Source organism: Crinia signifera, chromosome 5 (assembly GCF_055691185.1).
Source record: "Crinia signifera chromosome 5, ASM5569118v1, whole genome shotgun sequence".
NCBI lineage: Eukaryota > Metazoa > Chordata > Amphibia > Anura > Myobatrachidae > Crinia > Crinia signifera.
Window position 1 is genome coordinate 70,238,061 of NC_139221.1, and position 21,812 is coordinate 70,259,872.

At 42.0% G+C, this 21,812-nt stretch overlaps 1 protein-coding gene across 5 annotated transcripts in view; it reads left to right on the forward strand.

Annotated features, from left to right (window-relative positions):
- The window catches only part of PRKDC (protein kinase, DNA-activated, catalytic subunit), a 212,417-nt gene that overhangs the window by 35,633 nt on the left and 154,972 nt on the right, over positions 1 to 21,812 (forward strand). For all 5 annotated transcript variants that reach the window (XM_083187421.1, XM_083187422.1, XM_083187423.1 and 2 more), the window contains 10 exons: positions 1,513 to 1,677; positions 1,921 to 2,089; positions 3,454 to 3,503; positions 5,151 to 5,261; positions 9,037 to 9,183; positions 10,296 to 10,411; positions 11,345 to 11,504; positions 16,118 to 16,204; positions 19,405 to 19,524; positions 21,604 to 21,763. In XM_083187421.1, the coding sequence (XP_083043547.1) occupies positions 1,513 to 1,677; positions 1,921 to 2,089; positions 3,454 to 3,503; positions 5,151 to 5,261; positions 9,037 to 9,183; positions 10,296 to 10,411; positions 11,345 to 11,504; positions 16,118 to 16,204; positions 19,405 to 19,524; positions 21,604 to 21,763 (1,285 nt within the window). The remainder of the gene's footprint in view (positions 1 to 1,512; positions 1,678 to 1,920; positions 2,090 to 3,453; positions 3,504 to 5,150; positions 5,262 to 9,036; positions 9,184 to 10,295; positions 10,412 to 11,344; positions 11,505 to 16,117; positions 16,205 to 19,404; positions 19,525 to 21,603; positions 21,764 to 21,812) is intronic.

A 21,812-nucleotide genomic window follows, 5' to 3' on the forward strand; every position in this document is an offset into this window, starting at 1 on the left:
AACTCTCTTCCGGGTGAGGTGGTGTCGGCAGACACAATAAATACATTTAAAATAGGATTGGACAAACCTCTATTGGTTAAAAACATCCAGGGGTACTAACAATAATCATAATCTGTCTTTAAGGACATCAGAAAACACTAAGGGCAGTATTATATGAGGCTGATTCAATGCTTTTCACTGCGAGTGTCCTATTTTCGTGCTCCCTGGTGAATTTTTTGACTGGAGAAGTCATTCGCCCTATTCAGCACTCAAAATTTGCCGACGGCGAACAGTGAATGACGGTCAATTCGCTGTCAGTTAGTCGCCGCAAATTCGCTGCTGTTTTCCAATGGATTTATAACTGTGATTCGTCCTTAGTCTATTCAATGTTAGGATGGCGAATTGCTTTCTGCATGTTTTTTACTCTGCTTCACCGTGTAGCAATCGCCATCTTTTTAAGGTGAACTGGAATGTTACCTTTTAAAATATAGTTTTTTTTGTTTTTTTTGGTGTAAAAAAAATCAGTAATTTTTTACGGTGAAGGGGCATGCTATTTTTATTCATGTGCGTGCGGCACATGAATATATATTTACATTTTTTTTTTTTACACATTGCAGCCAGCAGGGAGCCGAGAGCCGCTCATTACATATTCATATATTCACTGCCGAGAGCCACTCACTACATATGCACTAGCGGGAGCAGTGCAGCGACTCCCTACCCGCGTCCCCTGCCAGCTCTCCCGGGGCAGCTTGTGCTGCCTGTGTCCTGGGGAGCTCTCCTCCCCCCCCCCCCCCACACATTCCGGTGCAGGCAGGGAGACTTCCATCTCCCTGCCTGTCGACGTCCCCCAGCTCCCAGCGGCATTCGCCGAAGGGGTTAAAATTTGCTGTCAGGGGAAGCGAGCCCCTGCGCCATTGAATAGGGCGACAGGGAGGGCTGGCAGCGAATGCTCCAGCCCTCGGGAACACGGCGAATGTGCAGCAAATCCTAAACAGGATTCGTTGCACATGCCAAAAATCTTCATTGAATACTGCCCTAAGAATAACTATGGGATCAGATAATTGATTATACCCACTAACACCGAGGATGAACTAGATGGACGCAAGTCTTTATTCAGCCTTAACTACTATGTAACTATGTAATCGGGTTTAGCAAGCCATTTCCCCTTCACACTAATGGAAGTGGCAGTGCTTGGAGCAGCGCCAGCTCTAAACGCTGCCTCCTCCCCATCCCCCGATTTTGCTCTGCCACGCCCCTTAATGACGGCAGCGAACCGGCAATATTGCCAGTTCGCTGAGGAGGTCTGAACAGACCAAAATGTAGGGTTGCACCAGGACTGAACCGTTTCAAAGTCCCAGTGCGACCCTGCATTTTGCTGTCTTAAAGGGGTATAATTAGGTGCGATGTGAAAGGGGTATTGATGTTCTCTCACTGGTAACACATTTTTCTATATAGTCTTGCAGTATTGTGTAAAACTGTTATGCCATAATTGAAATTCTATTGACGTTTCTTTTTGCTACTTTATATTTTAAGCCCTGCAAAGCCGTGAATGCGAAGGATGTGGATTTTATGTATACTGAACTTATGCAGCGTTGTAAGCAAATGTACCTGACAGAAGCAGACACAGAAGAGGACAATGTGTACCAGCTGCCAAACTTCCTGCAATCAATTGCAAGTGTTCTACTTCACCTGGACACTGTAAGTAGACGGAACCCTTACTAGCAACCAGGAATTGTGTATAAAACAATGCAAAGCAGTTTCCCAGCTCTCACTCATGTTTCATTTTAGAATCTTCATTTGGATGATGCTATTATAGTAGTATACAAGGGACCCACTTTACCCTAAACTCCCCTTTTAAATAATTTGGCTTTTTAATATCCTAAAAATTTTTTTTTTTGCATACTAGAACACATTAACATCATAATATGTTTTCCGTTTCAGATTCCAGAAGTGTACACACCTGTTCTTGAGCGTCTTCTTGTTCTACAGATTGACACATTTCCACAATACAGCTTGAAAATGCAGTCTACTTGCTGCAAGTCAATCATCAAAGTATTTTTGTCTCTAGCAGGGAAAGGGCCGGTCCTTTGGAGTCTGATTAGTACTGTGGGTAGGTTTCGATCTATTACAAAATCAGTTGCATTGGACAATAGCACATCCAAACTGTATGGTGATATTACGGGTGAGATTTAATTGGATGAGAGATTCAGAAAGTGAGAGATTTGGGAAGAAATCTCCAGGTTTTTTTTAAAGCGGCAATCATTTACACTGCAAAATCAAACTGGTTTTGCAGTGTAAATGATCGCCGCTTTAAAAAAACCTGGAGATTTCTTCCCAAATCTTTCACTTTCTGAATCTCTCATCCTATTAAATCTCACCCTACATGTCAGTGTTGCCAAAGACAAGCACAGGGGTAAGGGGGTGGTGGAATCGACTCCTACAGTAGCTATTGTTTGGAAAGTTGTGACTCCTTGAGCTGTGCAGAAGATGTCGCTGTTTTTAGGTGTGTTGTCTGTTGGAAGGTTAAGTGGCAAGTAGGACCATGTCTAAAGGCATGTGGTGTCTTTCTATAAGTTAAACCTATTTTGAATCATTGCAGAGGTAAAGAATAATGTGCAGCCTTCTTAAAGATTAGACAGCTGCTCATGAAGCCATTTAGTCGGTGGTTCATAAAATGTTTGCTGCAAGGCTTTTCCAGTGTCTCTGGTTGGTGATCCAGGACCAAATCAAGAGGTAAATGTATGAAGTGATAAGGGTGGAGAAGTTGTGTGTGCAAGCCAATCAGCTGCTCTGTATAATTTTATAGTATGCAAATTATAAATGTTACTTGCTGATTGGTTACCATGGGCAACTTCTCCAATGGCTCACTTCTCTTATCACTGCTTTATACATTTACCCCCAAGTTATTTTTGAACAAGATGATAGGCAAAACTAGAGTAGGTGGCTGCCAATTATAAAATATGTGCACACTCAGGAGCTCAACCCAGCACATAACTGAATCTAGGGATAACAGGTAGGCACAATTTGCTTCATTTATTCCCCCCCCCCCCCAAAAAAAATTATCAATAGAATATTTTTAGCCTTGGGGTGCTGCCATTTAAAAAATGCAAATAGTATAGGGCGCTGTGATTCAAGAATGTTTGGGAACCATTGATTCTCAAACATTAGTAACAAAAAAAAACAAAAAAAAAAAGAACTGTGTGTGCTTATTGTGTGGGTTTTTAGTGTATGTGTTTCAAAGTTGACCTCCTGTATTGTAGGTTTAAAGAACGTAAGAATAACAATGTTGAATTTTAATGCAGACTAAGCATATAATGTTGGTTATTTTGCATGCAGTTTTAATATTCTGACTTAAGACTTAAAAAGGAAAAAAAACTTCCTGGAATGGTTTTAAAATGTAATAATACTTTTTCAAATGCCCTGTTTGTGTTAGAACATTCATTGATTTTGTTCTTGTGTTAACCACTCTTACAGTTCATCAAGGATTAATTAGAGTCTGTTCCAAGCCAGTCATATTTGCAAAGGTAAAAGTTTAAAATATTACTTGGTCTTTGTGTATAGCATGTATGCGACTGTAAAACTTTGGCTCGATGACAACAACCCCTTATGGTAATTTCATATTGCGATATTGGTCAATAGGCTTGTCTGGGGCTATTTAATTTGCCCCGAAAGTCTGGCCGTGCTGCAGCTTATCTGGGATATTCTTTCACCTGCCTCAGGCAAAGCAAAATCCCAGAATGCTGCCCTGTTTTCCAGTGGGGCTGCTGTGGTAGCAAACACATGTTTAACCGAACTTGAGCTTGTGGTTTTAATCGGCCAATCCAAATTGGATAGCCAAATAGAAAAAAAAAGTAAAACATCAGGAAAAAAGTTGGTATGTCAGGGATAATTATGGCATCCCAAAGGAGGGAATCCGTATTGTATCCCATCAGGAAAGCTAGTGATATTACAGTGCTATGGCCAGGGGGCCCCCCTGACACGGGGCCCGGTATCCCCTGAATACCCCTCCACCCGTTTTTACCTGGCCATGAATACAGGAAGTGAAAACACCTGGCTTCACAGTGGAACATGCACATGAAAGTTTAACCTGAATGGCCTACTGGGCTGTGTGTTACAAAGAGCAGATTTATTACAATTGAGTGGTTGATTTTGGCAAACCAATATTAAATACATGCTTATCCAGTGATACATTTTCCCATGTGTAAATGTAGCTTTCAGAAAACCAGTTTTGACATAAAGAAGCACAGTTCAGTAATATTGTAAATTAACAAAGGAAATCATAAGGTTACACCTAGGTTGAACTAGATGTACTAGGTTGAACTAGATGAACGCAAGTCTTTTTTCAGCCTTACCTACTATGTAATTATGTATAAAATGGACCATTTAAACTTGATGCTATATCAGGCATGTCCAACATTGGCCCTCCAGATGTTGTGAAACTACACATCCCAGCATGCTTTGCCACAGTTTTGCTATTAGAGAATGCTAAAACTATTGCAAAGCATGCTGGGGTGTGTAGTTTCAAAACATCTGGAGGGCCAACGTTGGACATGCCAGCGCTATATCAACATGTTTCCTAAAGTATCTACTTTAATTTCTTCAGGTTTCAATTCAGTACACCAGTTATCCCAATCTGGCTCTCATCACTGGCCTACTGAAGTACTGTTTTCATAAATTGCACTTTGTAAATAAAACCCAAAGTCACAGCAGTATATGGCCAGCTGATCCCTCTTGAGCCGCCTGAGACCTTCCCGGGCAGCAGGATCGCATGCGATCCTTCTGCATGTGACGTATCGCATGCAATCACGATCCCCACTGCCAGGAGGGGGGGGGGGGGGGCAAGCTGGAGTTCAGACATGCAGCATGTCCAACCTCCGACTCCGATCTAATGCTCACAGGAACACGCATCGGATCGGATGTCAAACACATCCGATTTGGCCACTTTTCACCCAATTTCTCCTCCCGATCTGTCGGAATCAGGTGAAAAGTAGCCAAATCAGATTTGTGTATGGGGTCCTTAACAAATCCTGAACAGAAGTTCAAGCAAGGCTATTTTGTTTACATTTCATATGTTCTTGTGGAAGATGTGACCAGTGAGTTCATTTGTTAATTTACGGCTTTTTGTACAACTTCTAGTTTTAAGTATTTCTGATAGCAAGTGTTTTGAATAGGATGGATCTGAAGAATCTGTGGCTTCCGGTGAGGCCCGGACCGGGAAGTGGAAGGTTCCCACTTACAAAGACTACCTTGATCTCTTCAGAAAAATACTAGACTGTGATCAGGTAAAAGTATGAATTATTTGTAGTACATCACACACAGATAAAGCTAGACTTATTTGGGCAAACGTAATTACACAATGACTGTTGATGCCACATCCATAGTAACTTACAGGTAGATTTATTAAGCTCTGTGAAGTGATAAAGTGTGTGGTTTTTATCACCGGCCAATCAGCCCCAAACTGTCATTTTTCAAACCAAGCCTGTAACTTCACAGTTAGGAGCTGATTGGCCGGTGATAAAAAACAGACACTTTATCAATTCACCAAGCTTAATAAATCTGCCCCACAATGAGCAGAGAAATGTGTTAGATTATTATTCTTTTCTATCTGTAGACATCATTTTTCCAATTCTATCTACTACCTTTTGCAGTATGTTATACAATATGACAGGTAAAATAAGCTCTTATCTTTTTATACAGTGTTTCATACCTTCACTAGTACTGTACATAGACCTGATTTCACAATTAAATAAAAATTAAGAAAGCACTTGTAACTTAATAATAAACCAACAAAACGGCTAATGTAAAATTCAAACACAGTGGCTGTAAAAAAAAAGTGGTTAATGTAAAGAAACACATTATATACTAGACTCTATTAGTGCTCCGTGAAGCAACGGAACTGTACATAGACAGTACACACATACATAGGATTATAGATCATTTAATGTATTTAGGGTGACCTTACAACAGGGCAATGAGAGGACGAGGAGCTGCTTCCACTTTTCCTGTTATCGGTGATGCCCAGGCAGTTGTTAGTCCTCCTTTTTCACTGTTATCCACAATAGTAAGCACAGCTAGAGCATTAAAGCTTTGTCCAATCCTCAAAAGTAGATGTAGAGTGTAGGGATCGTATAGCTGTGCTGTAGGGCTTGGAGTCTGATTTATTATTATCCTTTATTTATATGGAGCCACAGAGTTCATAAAGTAAAAAGCAAAATGGTGACTTACAGTTGAATACAATAGAGGACAAGTACAGGGTACATAAATATAGCTGCATCAGCAGATGACACTGGAATAATATCAGCGTGGCAGAAAACCGCAGTGTTTGGTGCCATCAAAGATGGTTTGAGTCAGTGGTTCCCAACATGGGGTACTAGTACCTCTGGGGGGTACTCTGCACACCAGTTGGGGTTACTTGAAAATAATATTGGTAATGGTGGACAAAGAAGAAGTCTCCCATTGCCATGGAGACAGACCATGTTGCGTCACTTCTGGTTCTGTCTGCAGTGTCATCAGCATCTCCTTGTGCTTTTGCCCGACCAGCAATCTATTGGGAGCTACCTGCGCTGCCCTCAGACATCAGAGATCATCTGCCACTCTAATGACATGGGTGGAGAGAGCAGGGGCATTAATACTACAGGTGTTAGCGGGAACCCCGGACAGAGTATACAAGCAGCGGCCATACACAGAGGGACCCAATTCCTGACTGCACACTACTCCTCCACTAATCCTTAATATAAGGACACACATACTGCTCCCTTCCACTCAACTCATAAGTATTGTGGATATTTACAATTGAAAGGAGGGGCTACGCTTAAATGAAAAGCCGGTATTTGTGTAGTTTCACGGCGGCAGTTACGTAGTTAGCGTAGCGTCCCTGTCAGAATCAGCGTAGTGTTCCCGCGGGCAGCGTAGTCAGCGTCCCTGTCAGAATCAGCGTAGTGTTATTGCGGCCGCAGCCGTTGGGCTACACTAACAGCATAGCTCAAGCTGCCCCCGTGAAAATACACAAGTAGTCAGTCAGGCATCCCTGTTAGTATCAGCGTCGTGTTCCCACCCTTTCGCGGCCATCCGGAGCTTACATAGTTAGCGTAGTCAGTCTTTGCTTATTACATTGTGTGGGAACCATTGACCATTTTAAACTGTCTGACAGGGACAGGTGTGAATGTGTTCCTGAAACTCCCCCACTATCCATGCCAGCCCAAAGCGTAGCGAGCGCACGCGTTACGTGTCCTCCGACCTGTTCATAACCCCATTATCCACGTCGGCTTAGAGCTGAATTATATAAAGTGTGGCGAGCACAGCGAGCCACTGAGTCCGAAGCGTGGCAAGCGCAGCGCGCCCCGGGAGGGGACGCGGAATACATGTGAAGTAATCTGCGTCTACTTGCCGGGCTGGCTGCGCTCGACAAGCTTCGGGCTCGGTGGCTCGCTGCGCTCGCCACACTTTATAATATCAACTCCACGCCGACGTGGATAGTGGGGGTATGAATAGATTGGGAGGATGCGTAACGCGTCCCCTCGCGGGGCTCGCTGTGCTCACCGCGCTTCAGGCTGGTGTGGCTAGTGGGGGTGTGAAATGGAGGCATTTGCCTGTATGTAACATGGAGCACTAGCAAATGCCTCCTTTATTGTGCATGAGACGCACCCCCCCCCTTCGTGCCATTGAACCCCTATACCTGTCGGCAGGGTTCCGTACCCTGCCGCAATACTTACTGAGGCACTCAAGCGTCTGATACGCTCCTGCATCTGAAACAGATGGAGCGCCTCTCCGCCAGTACCCGCATGATTCCCTCTCCGCCGCCGGCGCTGTGTGAGAGGCGCTCAGTAGGCTTGCTGGGGACAGAGCTGCAGCTCCCATTGACCGTACGGTAGCTACGCAGGGCTGCCGCGGAGACACTACGCTTACTACTCTAGGCAGCCATTGGGCTATGCAGACAACGTAGCTTAGGCTGCCGCTGTGAAACTACACAAGTACCTAAAAGCCTAATCAAGGGGTAAAGGAGATAAAAATGGTTGGGAACCACTGGTTAAGTAAAGAAGGAAAAGCACACGAGGGAAGAGGGCCCATGATGTGCTTGGTGTACGGGGTAAAGCTGCTGATGATTCCCGAAGGCAGATGGTAAAGGTGGGGCTCAGACACCTGTGCAGTTAGGCTACCAGTTGAAGCTGTTAAACATGTTCCAGTTTCCCAATGTTGTGCTGAGACTGACATGTTTGTGCTCTATACCCAGTTTAAGCAGCAACTAATTTATTGTCCATATGATGGATTCCTCAAAGTGCCAATTTTGTTAATATGATAAAGTAGATTTAGTCCTTTTTTGCAAAAATAAAATTAATTGGGTAATATTGGGCAGTAACCTTGCTAAGTATAAGAGGAAGGGAATAAGAACTAGCTATCCTCTAGTACAGCTGTGAGATCTAGCGAACAAGGGTTTTTTAAAATTCAGAATGCCATAGTAAATAGAATGGGTGTAATAGAAAAATAAGATTGTGTGGCAAATAATTACAGCCCTCTGCTGGGCCTTTACTAGCTGAAGTTAGATTTGGGTGGAGTGTGTTCAAACTGAAATCTAAACTACAGTGTAAGAATAAAGCTGCCAGTATTTACTCTGCACAGAAATAAAATAACTCACCCATATGTACTGTAACTCTCTCTGCACATCTCTCTGCACTGTTACATCAGCCCCACCTGCAGTGCACATGGTTTTGTCCATTAAAGGAGGTTTGCTTTTGCAAACCAACCAGAATAACCCCCAAAATAAGAAGAAAAACATTATGTTGACCTTCTTGCAATATTGCCATAACACCCATGTCGACATGATGAATGTCGACATCTTGAACATGTGAACAAGTTTGTTGACATTGTTATCTAAGATTTTCACAATACAATATAGACATGGCTACATAACCTACCATGCTGATTCTTGCTAATAAAATACATGAATCAACATCCCAGATGGCAATATATGGAATTGTATTGATCAGGAAGTGCCTGCAGTTGTGTAATCTGTCATACTAGGTGTTATATCGTTGAATAATATTTTTTTCCCCCCTCCAGGAATCATTATCCTTTGAAACATTTGAAAATATTAATTCACCGCTCAAGTCAATGAATAGATTATTGTATGATGAACTTTTAAAATCTGTTCTTAAAATCATTGAGAAATTAGACCTCTCGCTACAAAAACAAGAGTCTGGGCAAGAGGTGAGCATTCTCCAGACATTCCTTAGTCATTCACAAAGGTCTTTCTGCTTGGTAATGGATGTCATTCTTTCATTAGGCAATTTAATAGTCAAATTATTGAAAGCAAATGTCTGACAGGTTGCTATCATGTTATTGCTTGTATAAATCAGCAACCTATTTCACGCCTCTATACATAACAGCTGATTTACAATCTCTGTCATAAACATAATGACCTATTTAGAGAAAGGACTCTGCTCGTTAGTTTACAATACAATATTTTACATTTTGGTTACATTGAGCTTGATTCATGGATGGTTGGTAATGTAGTCTAAGGGTATTCAATCCCCGGCGCTATTTCCGATGGGGGAAATAGCAGCAGGCACCTATTCAATGCTGTCTTGCCCGACCGCATTGAAGAGGCAGATTGACAGTACAGCCCTGACTGAATTGTTGCGATCACGCCTGAATTTCGACAATCCACGGCTATTTAGGCAGACACCCCCCTTTTTGCTGATCGCCAAGCAGGACATTGAATTCCGCTTGGCGATATGCTGTCAAGCAAAACGAAAATAGGCCAGGGTAACGGCTGTCGGGACGGATCGACAGTAGTGACCTGGGATTGAATGGGTGCCGGATGGCGCTCCGACAGGGGGGTATCCTGACAGTCAGTATCCTGATGTTAGGATCCCGACTGCCGGTGCTCCGACAGGGGGGATCCGCACTCACAGGGGCTATTCTCCCTTTTTGGGGTCCACGACCCCCATAGAGGGAGAATAGAACCTGTGGCGAGCGTAGCAAGCCACCGAGCCCAAAAGGGGCTACTTTGCGCTCGCCCCCCTGTCGGAGCACCAGTTGGGATCCTGATGTCGGGATACTGACCATCGGGATTCTCCCTGTTGGAGCGCCATACCACACCCAATTGAATACCCCCCTTTGTCGCAGACACTCTTTTGGGAGCTGTACCGAAATATGCACATGTTTATCTCTTGCACTCTTGAAAGAGAGCTATATTTGTATCTAGATGCGTATTTTAGTGTGTTCTAGTGTGTTACCAAAGAAACTTAAAGATACTGCATAAAAATCTACTATTTTTTGAAGATAGAATAATTGTATTTTTCTCATCCAAATTTTAGAGTGATGACGTTCAAAGTAGCTCGTTCGTTATTGTAACCTCTGACCCAGCAGCCAACCTTTATCCTACGAAGCCAAAAGACCTTGCAGCATTCATTAATTTGGTAGATTTCTGCAGGTATAGTATATTATATGTAATTGTCCTAAAAAAAAATGTAATGATGTGTCATCGTTTTTGACCAGCTATGTTTTTGTACTCATCCCCTATTTTCTAATTTATCCTTTGATTACTTTAGTGATTCCATGCGTTATCTGTAGGATTTCTTGACATTCAATCACCATAACTCATAGATTGCGATAGCAATTTGGACTTCATGTCTTAAGTCACACACAAAAAAACCCACACACAAAAAACTGACTTCTATCAGCCATTAAAAACAAAGTTGACTTCTGTTTGTGTTATATAATAATACAAATCTTTTATTTTATAGAATTTAATCTTTTATATTGGTTGACGACAATGCTTTAGTGGGTTGCTGTTGATTTATTTGATGTAAACCCCGTTTAGCACCTGCTCTTCCTTTGATAAGTTGATTGAGCAGCTTCCATTATGTATACATGGGTCGAATTATCTTAAGTGGCCTATTGCTGAATTTATGGATTTGCTTGTCAGTTTAAAAATACATTAGAATTTCACATCTGTATGCTAATCGGTCAATTATTTTTTTATTTTACTTGCTATTTCTTAAAAACAGCAGCCATCTTTAAATCATGGCAACAGTGATGTTCAAGTTTGTAGTTTATACAAATGCAAGTTGATCAAAACTGACTACCTTTTCTTTCTTTTAAACAACTGAGAAAGGGAGCTCAATCAGAATAAATTATTGTGAAATAATGACGTTTCAGGGTGCCACCATTTTAGGTTAATTTGTTGTGTTAGGTACATAAACGTTAGAAACTTGTTGCAAGACTTGCTGAAGTCTGAGCATTATTCTGATTGTAGACTTGACATGAAACTGTATTTATCAACCTTCCCGATAATTTTAGCTCTTGTTGGTTGTTTGCTAATGTAAATGAAACAAAAATAAAACATATGGTCTCTTCCTTTAAGTGAAATACTACCGCACAAACATGTGGAATTCTTTGAGCCTTGGGTTTATGTATTTGGCTACGAGCTGGTCCTGCAGTCTACACGGCTACCTCTGATCAGTGGTTTTTACAGACTTTTGGCTATTACAATGAAAAATGCAAAGAAATTAAAGTATTTTGAGGTAAGCATTATTGGCAGTAGTTGAATAAAATATCATGAATGGCCATAGTACAGGGTCCAGAAACAATGGAGCACAGCATATTGCAAATGCATTGGCGCACATCAGGCTTTTTTGTGGACATATCATGCTGCTTTTAGCCTTATGCATGCTCTGTAGCCTAGCATATGCATCTGCGAGCGAATACAGGTAAGCCAGTGACATCCACTTGTAGGTTAATGGGTGTAAGGTGGATGACAATGGGGCAATCACACATAGGTTAAGTTGAGTGAGGGCTTGGAGTCGGTGAATGTGGAACAGCTCACAGACAATGGGGGCTATTTAATATGTGCCGATAATTCCCGACAGTGGAAATATTAGCGCTCACCTATTCAATGCTGCCGTTACCGACAGCATTAAAGGCTGATCTGTTTTGGCCTAAACGGCCCTGGTTTGTCGAATTCACAACCGTTTTTCAACAATCCGCGGCCGTTTTCCACGGACTTTCTGACACTCGACAGTCAGGACATTGAATTCCGACTGTCAAGTTACTGTTGGATCAGGTGAAAAGTCCCTGGAATTCCGACTGTCAGGACGTTTTGACAGTCGGAATCCCGGATTGACTTACCCCCCAATGTCAAGATCAACAGTGACAAAAGGTCGAATTGAGTTTTTCAAGATTTTTTGGGTGTCAATGTCGACACCTTAGCACGTTAGTCCCAAAATAGTTTACCATGCTTCAGGCCAAGTGGTTCGCTGTGGTCAGCACACTTTACGGTTCCCATTTGGAGTCCACGTAAATGGTAAAACATTAAAAACAAATCGGCTAGCGATGTGTGTGCAGAGCGGTGTACTAAACTATTGATTAATGTTACCTGAATTTTTTCTAATTAACCCAGCGCTTCCTATCTGCAGCTCTTTTTAGGGTAGCAGTAGACAGATTATTATCTTGTACTATTATTATACATGATGCAGCACCTAGTGTTCATCACGCAACTACATAACAGGCAACTGTGACTATATCAACTGCCTGTAAGACATATCACAGACACAAATGATTCCTGTGTATCCGTGAGGACAAACACTGTGGAGAAATTGTTGCTGCCAAGTTTCTGACCCGTGATCAAATACAGGTTGAGTATCCCGTATCCGAATATCCGTTATCCGAATTATTCCGAAAACCATACATTCCAGAAAGTGAAAAAAAATATTTTTTTTTGCTAAAAACTCACTGGGGACATTTGTAACAGCACTACTGGTGACATGATATGTAACTGGCACTATATATGTACAAGAAAATGATTGCTTGGCCTTCACATTCAATATCTGAGATAGTACACAAATTTTGTTTCATGTTTTGAAACCTTGTTTTTTGAACAAATAAAATATATTTGTGTGTATTTCATGTGGTAATAAAATATATATGTGTGTATTTTATGTGTTTATACAGCATAAATGCAAGATACTTCAAAATACATCATTTAAATATTAAAATATTCCGAAATACGGAATAATCCGCTATCCAAAATTCTCCTGGTCCCGAGCATTTTGGATACGGGATACTCAACCTGTACTAAATCAAATACATGCGTCATTATTATTGGATACACAGCATCATGTTTTGACACCACTGAGATATATTCAATACTGATCAGGAATTATCCGTAAATATATCAATTTGTCTAATATCACAGAATCCAGCATTGTATATTTTCCTTGCAAACGTTAACTTGTTATCTGTGAGCATACTAATTGCCTGCGAGGCATACATCTCACAGCAGGATAATCGTTATACCACTGGGATACATAGATCTATTGAAAAATTTACAGGAATGACCTTTAAATATATCTAAGTAATTAAAGTCACCATAAACTACAGTATTACAGGTTCACCTCCAACCAGGTGACTCTGAGAGTATTGATTGCTCGCAAGCTGAAGACCCTGATGATATAAATAACAATTATAAATTATGGCACTGTGTCTTTAAAAAATGGACCCTATGGGGAGACAATCTTCACTAATACCCCTTTTACACCAAAATACCTTGTCGGACCCTGGTCTTCAAACAAGGGAGTATCCAGGGTCCGACCCAGCTTCATGCCCCATTTACACAGCACTTCAACCTGGGGCGGACCAGGGTCTGCACTGTTTACACTGAACCTGGGTCAGGGTTTTCCCTATGGTTGCCAGGGATTTTCTTAGGGTGAAGACTACCCTCGAACAAGTAGCACTAACCCACCTCCTTCCACTTTTTCCCCCCCACCCCAGTGCCTCCCTTAACCGCCTAAACCCCCCTCCGATCTTCTCCCAACTGAAACCCCCCCCCCAACCAACCCCCTCACTTATTTCTCCTATAAATCACCCCTCTCTTCCACCACCAATAATCCCCCCTCCCCTTCCCAGGTGCAGCGCAGCGCAAACCTCCTCCAACAAGGGATTGGAGCTGGCAGTGCTGGCTGGCTGGACGGCAGTTAAGAGGAAGGTGCTGCTCTCCCTGCTCTGGTGCAGCAGTGTCTGGGCTGTGAATGGCTCCACTGCCCCCTCCCCGGGCTGGGGAGACCCTCCCTGCTGGTGGGCGCTGTGCTAGCCGGAGTGGTGGTGGGATACAGCCACCTGCAATGGGCGGAGATGGCAGCTGCAGAGCAAGGTGATGACCTGGCCCGGCTGTGTGCGAATTGCAGTGGCCTCTACCTAGGTAGAGGTCCCGTGTAAATGGACATGGATTGACCTAATTTATACCGCCGCTGATCTGGGTCTGACCCGCTGCTGACCCGGGTTTTTGCGGCAGTGGTAAAGGGGTATAAGTTCTTGATTTATTAATTAAACATCTCCTGTTTTATCTGCACCATTATTATCAGACTCACAGTTTGACACATTGTACCATTGGGATACACTAATTATGGATTCATAAAAATAAATATATACAATTATAGGACACCACAGTGGTCCCACGTTTTTGGTAGAAATTAGTCAACAATAGAGTCAACTGTTGCAAGTTTATAAAGATATGCCATATTGGAATGTTACTGCAAATAAAGTAACTAAACTATCGCAACAATTGTTGCAAGTTCATCTGTGAGGAGAATCCAGGCACACAGCATACATGTATGAGATTTTTTGGTACTTGTTTAGTTTCATGGCGGCCGATATATCGGATGCTATATCGGCCGATCCGATGCGATTTTTTACCTGTTCATAACCCCACTATCCACTACGCATGGAGTTGACTTTATATAGTGTGGCGAGCGCAAGCTGATTACTGCGCTCGCCACACTATATAAAATCAACTCTATTTGTAGTGGAAAGTGGGGTTATGAACAGGTAAAAAATCGCATCGGATCGGCCGATATATCAGCTAATATCGCATCCGATATATTGGCCGCCGTGAAACTAAACAAGTACCGATTTTTTGAGCATTGTGCTCAATTATAGAACGCTAAGAGTGCATTACACTAAAAACTAATGTGAACATATCACTGATACACACAAAACCAAGATATACAAAAAGAGCCACACAGAATAAAACGCCAAGGGGTGTTAACCTTTATTGAACATTTTTCTCCATACTTTCTTTGACCTAGACATGGTCTGTCTGCATTTTGCCAAACAGAGCAAATAGAACACACTTTTGTTGATTAAAATGATTTGCATTATGCGTATGTTCAGTGTTTGACTGCCGCTGTATCTGCATGAGAAATGTAACATTGCAAAAAGATGCATTTTAATTGAAAAAAATAGCAAAAAAGGCTCCTGACACTACAGTTGTGCCATGGCATAACTAGAAGGGCTGCTCAACACAAACGGAGGCTAGATGTACGTAAATGTAGAGTCCCTGCTAGGATGCGGGTGGGGTACAGCTTATGTGGAGTGATCTGGGCCTGCCGTCGTCACTATTAGGACGGAATAGCCCCGCCTGCATCGCAAATGGGGTTGTGAATGGCTATCAACATCACTAATGGGTTCATGTCCAGCACCTACGAAGATCCTAATGTAAAAAGATGTTGCACACATGCCGGTAAAAGGACAGGGTGCATTATGCCCTTACAAAATCACGGGTTAAAACAACCTTGCATGAAGACTATAGATGGGTTTAGTTAGAGTGAGAAGATTTATAACATAATTAGCAATTTTTTATACATTTTATTTAATCTGAATTTAATTGCTGACTTGTCTGCTTTTATAAATTGTGATATCTCTGGGACTATGAGACATTACAAGGATGCCCATTGAGCTAACTTTTTGGAACAGTCTATCTGAATAAATCCGCTAAATCAAAGGATGAGGATCCTCTCCATTAATTGGAATATCAAATTAAAAGTTTGCCTTGGCTTTTACGGATGCATATGGTAAAAGTCATATTTATAACTACGTAATAAAATATGTGGGAATAGTTGCCAGCAATATAACAGTAATGTCAGTGCTGGCCGATGTGCACGCACAAAGAACACTTTTCATTGCTCCTTATTGCGCCATCTAGTTGCCACTGGCAGGCAAAACACTTTGAATCCCTCCCCATAGAGGTGTGAGGAGCATCATTAGCCTTTTATTATATAGTAAAATTCAGAGCACATCAATTTATAATTCATTTTAGAAGTATTTAGTGTTCTGCTTATCTGTAATATTTGTTTTCATGCAGGGTGTCGGTCCAAAAACTTTAAAAAAATCTCCACAGGATCCTGAAAAAAAATCTTGTTTTGCTCTGTTTGTGAAATTTGGGAAAGAGGTAACGTTAACAGTTTCAAATGTATTTATTTTTTAGCATTTTTTTTGGTGATCTTTTTACACACATGTGTATTTTATTTGGTTTTGAATACTTTTATTTTCTCTGCCCTCGAATGGTTTGAAGTTTTTAATTGTGATTTAAGGTGGCCATACATCAGAAAGATATTGTACCCAATCATACAATCTCAATTGATTGTAAGATGGATTGTATGCAGATTGTGCGCACATCTTGTGTACACAAATCATACAATCAATCATCAGATGGATTGTATGACTGATTGTATGATGGATTGTATGCAGATTGTGTGCACATCTTGTATACACAATCATACAGCAGATGGATTGTATGACTGATTGTAAGATGGATTGTGTGTAGATTGTGTGTCCAAAAACCACCAAGGACTGCCGGGGATTTCAAGGGAAATTGTACACAATCATGAGCGCAATCGATCTTAAGATCGATCTTTCTGATGTATGGCCAGCTTTAGGAGCAAATTTGCACCTGGATAAATCATGTTGTGATGCAGATTTTTTTTTTTTTGTTCAATCCGTGAACATTCTGCCTGCTTTTTAGTGAACCTTACAAATAATGGGAAGCTATTATTGAAAACCAATATTTAAGGATGAATTTACCAAGTGTCTGTTCTAAACGAAAATTGAATGCCATTGGTGGGGTTTACCAGCGGAAAAACTCAACTATAGGGTGTCCGATTCAACTGTAACCTGCCAGTTATTGCACCTGTAAATGCTGTTGTATTGATTTTTCAGTTCCTAAATGATGACAAAAGTTAAAAAATGAGGGGAAACACCATCCAAACATAATATGTGCAGACTTTGTAAATGAAAATGTAAATACAGTGTTACATTAAAAAAAAGGGTGGATTCTCCCCCAAATTCAGCCACCAGCCCACGCTGTGTGTCCCCTAATATTGCATCAATCCCCTGGCTGGTTCAACCAAGTGCTGGTGATAAGAAAATAGGAAATGTTCCCCCTATTTTCGCGTACCAGGCCAGATTTAGAGGTCCAGGTTTGATAACTTATTTGGTGGAAACCCAGCAGCATATTTATAATGGGTGCGTGTTGCACGCGGACCCCTGAGTCCCAGGAGGGGCACACACCACGAATGCTGCACCCATTTTTTTTTAATACCCCTCTGAAGTTAATTTTTTGTGGTGATCTGCACATGCACACTGGAGTCTGACCGCTCTAGTGCTCAGACTCCACAGCGCTGCGATACAGTAATAGCCAGGAAACTGGCCTCCTTGTCATTTTTCTGGAGATCTGTGCATGTGCAGTAGGGTCTAATAGAAATAATGATTACTAATGAAAAATGTAAATATAATATAATAAAACCTTTTTACCAGGGGCGTAGCTAAGGGTTCATGGGCCCTGGTGCGAAAGTTTAGCTTGGGGCCCCCCTACATACAACAAAATTAAAATCTTGGTCTGTTTATATTTTAATACATCAAGTATATTATGTCTAAAGCGCGCCAAATACATATGCCCCCCAGTGCCAGATACATATGCCCCACAGTGCCAGATATATATGTCCCATAGTGCCAGATACATACAGTATGCCCCACAGTGCCAGTTACATATGCCCCACAGTGCCAGATACATATGCCCCACAGTGCCAGATATATATGTCCCATAGTGCCAGATACATACAGTATGCCCCACAGTGCCAGTTACATATGCCCCACAGTGCCAGATACATATGCCCCACAGTGCCAGATACATATGCCCCACAGTGCCAGATACATATGCCCCACAGTGCCAGATACATATGCCCCACAGTGCCAGATACATATGCCCCACAGTGCCAGATACATATGTCCCATAGTGCCAGATACATACAGTATGCCCCACAGTGCCAGATATATATGTCCCATAGTGCCAGATACATACAGTATGCCCCACAGTGCCAGATACATATGCCCCACAGTGCCAGATACATATGCCCCACAGTGCCAGATACATATGCCCCACAGTGCCAGATACATATGTCCCATAGTGCCAGATACATACAGTATGCCCCACAGTGCCAGATATATACAGTATGCCCCACAGTGCCAGATATATATGTCCCATAGTGCCAGATACATACAGTATGCCTCACAGTGCCAGTTACATATACCCCACAGTGCCAGCTACATATGCCCCACAGTGCCAGGTACATATGCCCCACAGTGCCAGGTACATATGCCCTCCAGCGCCAGATACATATACATGAAGGGTATGGGGCAGGAGGCAGGACAAGGCAGGAAGCAGGCCACTCACTTGCACAGAAGGCAGGATAGGACGGATCCCACCAGGTGATGATCTGCCAGGCTCTCCCGTCACCTCAGCTCCCCGCACTATTAGCGCTACTCACAGTCACACTGACTGGAAGGATGTGGGCGCCGGAGGCTCAAGCACTGTCGCGTCATGACGCTGCGGCGTCATGACGTCAATAAACAATAGACGTGCTGCGCCGCATAGCGGCGCTCACTATGTTCCTTCAAATCATACTGCACAAAATCGTCCTGGTGGCGGGGGTTGGGCCCCCCTGGCTCAGGGGCCCGGTCGCACCTGCGACCGCTGCGACCCCTGTAGCTACGCCACTGCTTTTTACTATATATAGTGTGAATATTAATAAGAATTGTTTTCATCCATCAAACCCTACTCCGTGGTGTTTTTCAGTTTTTTCCCTTGAATCTCTTTATCATTCAATCAGCAATAATTGAATGGAAGCAGCAGCAGAGACCTGCCTGATGGACACATAAGTTATAGCAGAGCAGGAATTCCAGCGCTTTAGAGTTTCGGTTCCATTTGCTCTATCCGCAATTAAGGGCAAGCTGCTTATGGCAGGTTATGCTGTGCATATAAGCGCACATAGCATGTTTTCTGCTTGCACCTCAACAGGCTGTGAGGTGAAATCCACTAAAGAGACACATCCCATGAAGCTGTTATCTGTTTCCAAAGTTGCTGGAGGCTAATAAGTGCTGAGTTAGGTCCACCCCTCTTCTAATTCTTGCCCAAATTTATATAATGCCTGCAGTGTAACAGTGTTTTGCAAGGTTTCACATTGTCACCTTCTTGCTTGATTTACTTATAACTTTAGGATGTGCTAGTTATTATGCTTTTGAGTAGTTTTATAAGTTCATTGTAACTGACAGCATTTTACTCTGCTCTGTTTGCATTTTCTGTAAAACTCCCAGGTATCCGCCAAAATGAAGCAATTTAAGGATGAACTTTTGGCCTCTTGTTTGACTTTTATCCTTTGCCTGCCTCATGAAATCATCAAGGAGGATTTGAAACTATACATCCCAGCATTACAAGTAAGTCAAGAAAATGGTTTTAACAGTCTATTTTTTTTCCATTGCTTCTATATTTTTAATTTAATGAGAAATAATATGCATCCCTTTACACTCCCACTCGTCCCTTTCGCTCGGCTAACACCCTTCGGCTCTCCTGCTGACTTATTACCTCCTCCCACTCCTACCTCCAAGATTTTTCACGGTCTGCTCCCTTACTCTGGAATTCTCTACCTTTCCCCCTCAGACTCTCCACTTCTATACAGAACTTCAAACGGGCTCTTAAGACCCACTTCTTTACCAAACCCAGCAAACTGTCCTTCTTACCTTCTGTTCCTCGCCCTATCTACCCCTCCGGTATCACCCCTGTCTGTCTGCCCCCTCTCTTTAGAATGTAAGCTCTAACAAGCAGGGACCTCTTACCTCATGTGCTTATCCTTTCTTACTTCAGCAGTCTTCAACTGCACCAAAGCATGCTGTTTACTGCCACCTTGATACTTATGTTGCAGCAATCCGCTGATGTTCCTATAATCATTTACCCTGTATTAGTCCTGTATTGTCTTCAACTGTAAGTTACTGTTTTCCAGTTTGAATATGTGTATTCTGTAACTGGGAGCTGCGGAACCCTTGGGGCACTGTATAAATAAAGGATAATAATAATAATTATTAGACCATATAGGAAGAGGCTGAGCATTTTTTATTTTATTATAAGGGTTTTTGTTTTAAGTGTAAGAAGGAAAAAGGTTTTTAATCATTTTGCTGTGGGTTCCTTTTCTTGAACCACCACCATTTCTTGTTTTGAGCATATTATCATTGCTGCATTACCTTAGTAATATTTCCTATTGCCATTTTAATTCCCCTTCTGAGACCCTATGCAGTGTCTCTCAGAGAGGGAGGTGCGGTTCATTGTGGGCGATTGACTGACAATTTTTTAAGCGGCAATCATTTACTATGCAACGCCAGGATGGTTTTGCCTTCTAAATGATTGCGCTTTAGAAATACGGTACTTCTCGCGAAAACTCCTGCACCCCCACTTCTCACATGCTGTTGCATTTTGCCCAGAGACTCATTATCTTTGGAGAGGGATAGCAATGAAATACATATATTAAAGACAAAATTCCCTACTAACAACTGTAATTTGATATTAGACTTTTTTTCTGAGATGAATTTGTGGTAATATAATTGGTCTTCTCAATCCATGTTTATTGTCAGTTCTGGATGAATCGCATTTTCCTTGTGACATAGGAATGGTCCTATGGTAGTGAGAACAGCTAGGATGTTTGCTACTTCATTACTTGCTGTTGATGTGGGGGGTGGGCAAAATGTGTCCCACAAGACATATATTGCTAACCAGGCTATTGGGTTCAGCCTACTATGGCGTATATGTGCTTTGTAGCTGCCTCCTATCATAGTACGGTGGTGCCTATTTTGCCCCATTTTTAGTAATTAAGAACAAATTCTGTGTTGGGTACCTTCGTCTGACCTTTCCATGTGCTTTCCATCCAGTCAGTGAGGCTGAACTCAAAGCTTAACCTAGAAGTGGTCAGGACTCTTCCTTGTTGCTACTGCAGCAGACAATGCACTGGAATATGATAAGAAGCTGAGAGTGCCTTCGGTTTCAAATAGGCTATTTTTGTCCTTCCCAATCTTACACAGCCAATGTGGTATCCTGCTCATCCCCAAGAATAAAACAAATCAGCTGGGACCACTGGGAGTTTTATGGGTTAGAAAAGCTATTGGTTCACCTGCAGGTTATGCCCTTCATAAAGCCCATTCCCTCAGCCTATAAATGGGTAATCTATCACAATCTCCCCTTTGCTTGCCTGCTGGTTATTGTGGTCTTCCTACATGCATGCTTTAATATTACAGGGTTTCACAAACGTTTGTTACTCCTACAGTAACATAGCATTTGGTGTTTCTCCACTGATCCTTCTGTGCCTTTGATTGCATTGTGCATTATTGTTGATTCTTCCCTCTTTACTTCTTTAGAGTTATATTATTTCTTACAGATTTTTTATTTTAATCTTTATAAATCTTGTAATTCATTTAATAGTTGAAATGATGCATTAAAGGAAGTTATGTACTTTTCCGTTTTATATGTAGACTGCCTTTAAATTGGGCCTAAGCTGCCCAGCTCTTGCTGATATTGGCCTTGATGCTCTTGAAGACTGGTCAGCTCGAATTCACCCAGATGATATTCAGCCTTATTACAAGAATATCCTTCCTTCGCTAGATGACTACTTGACAAATTCATCATCTGCAGGTAATGTTCTGGGTTTACTTTGTCTCTACCCATGAAATGTCATTTATAT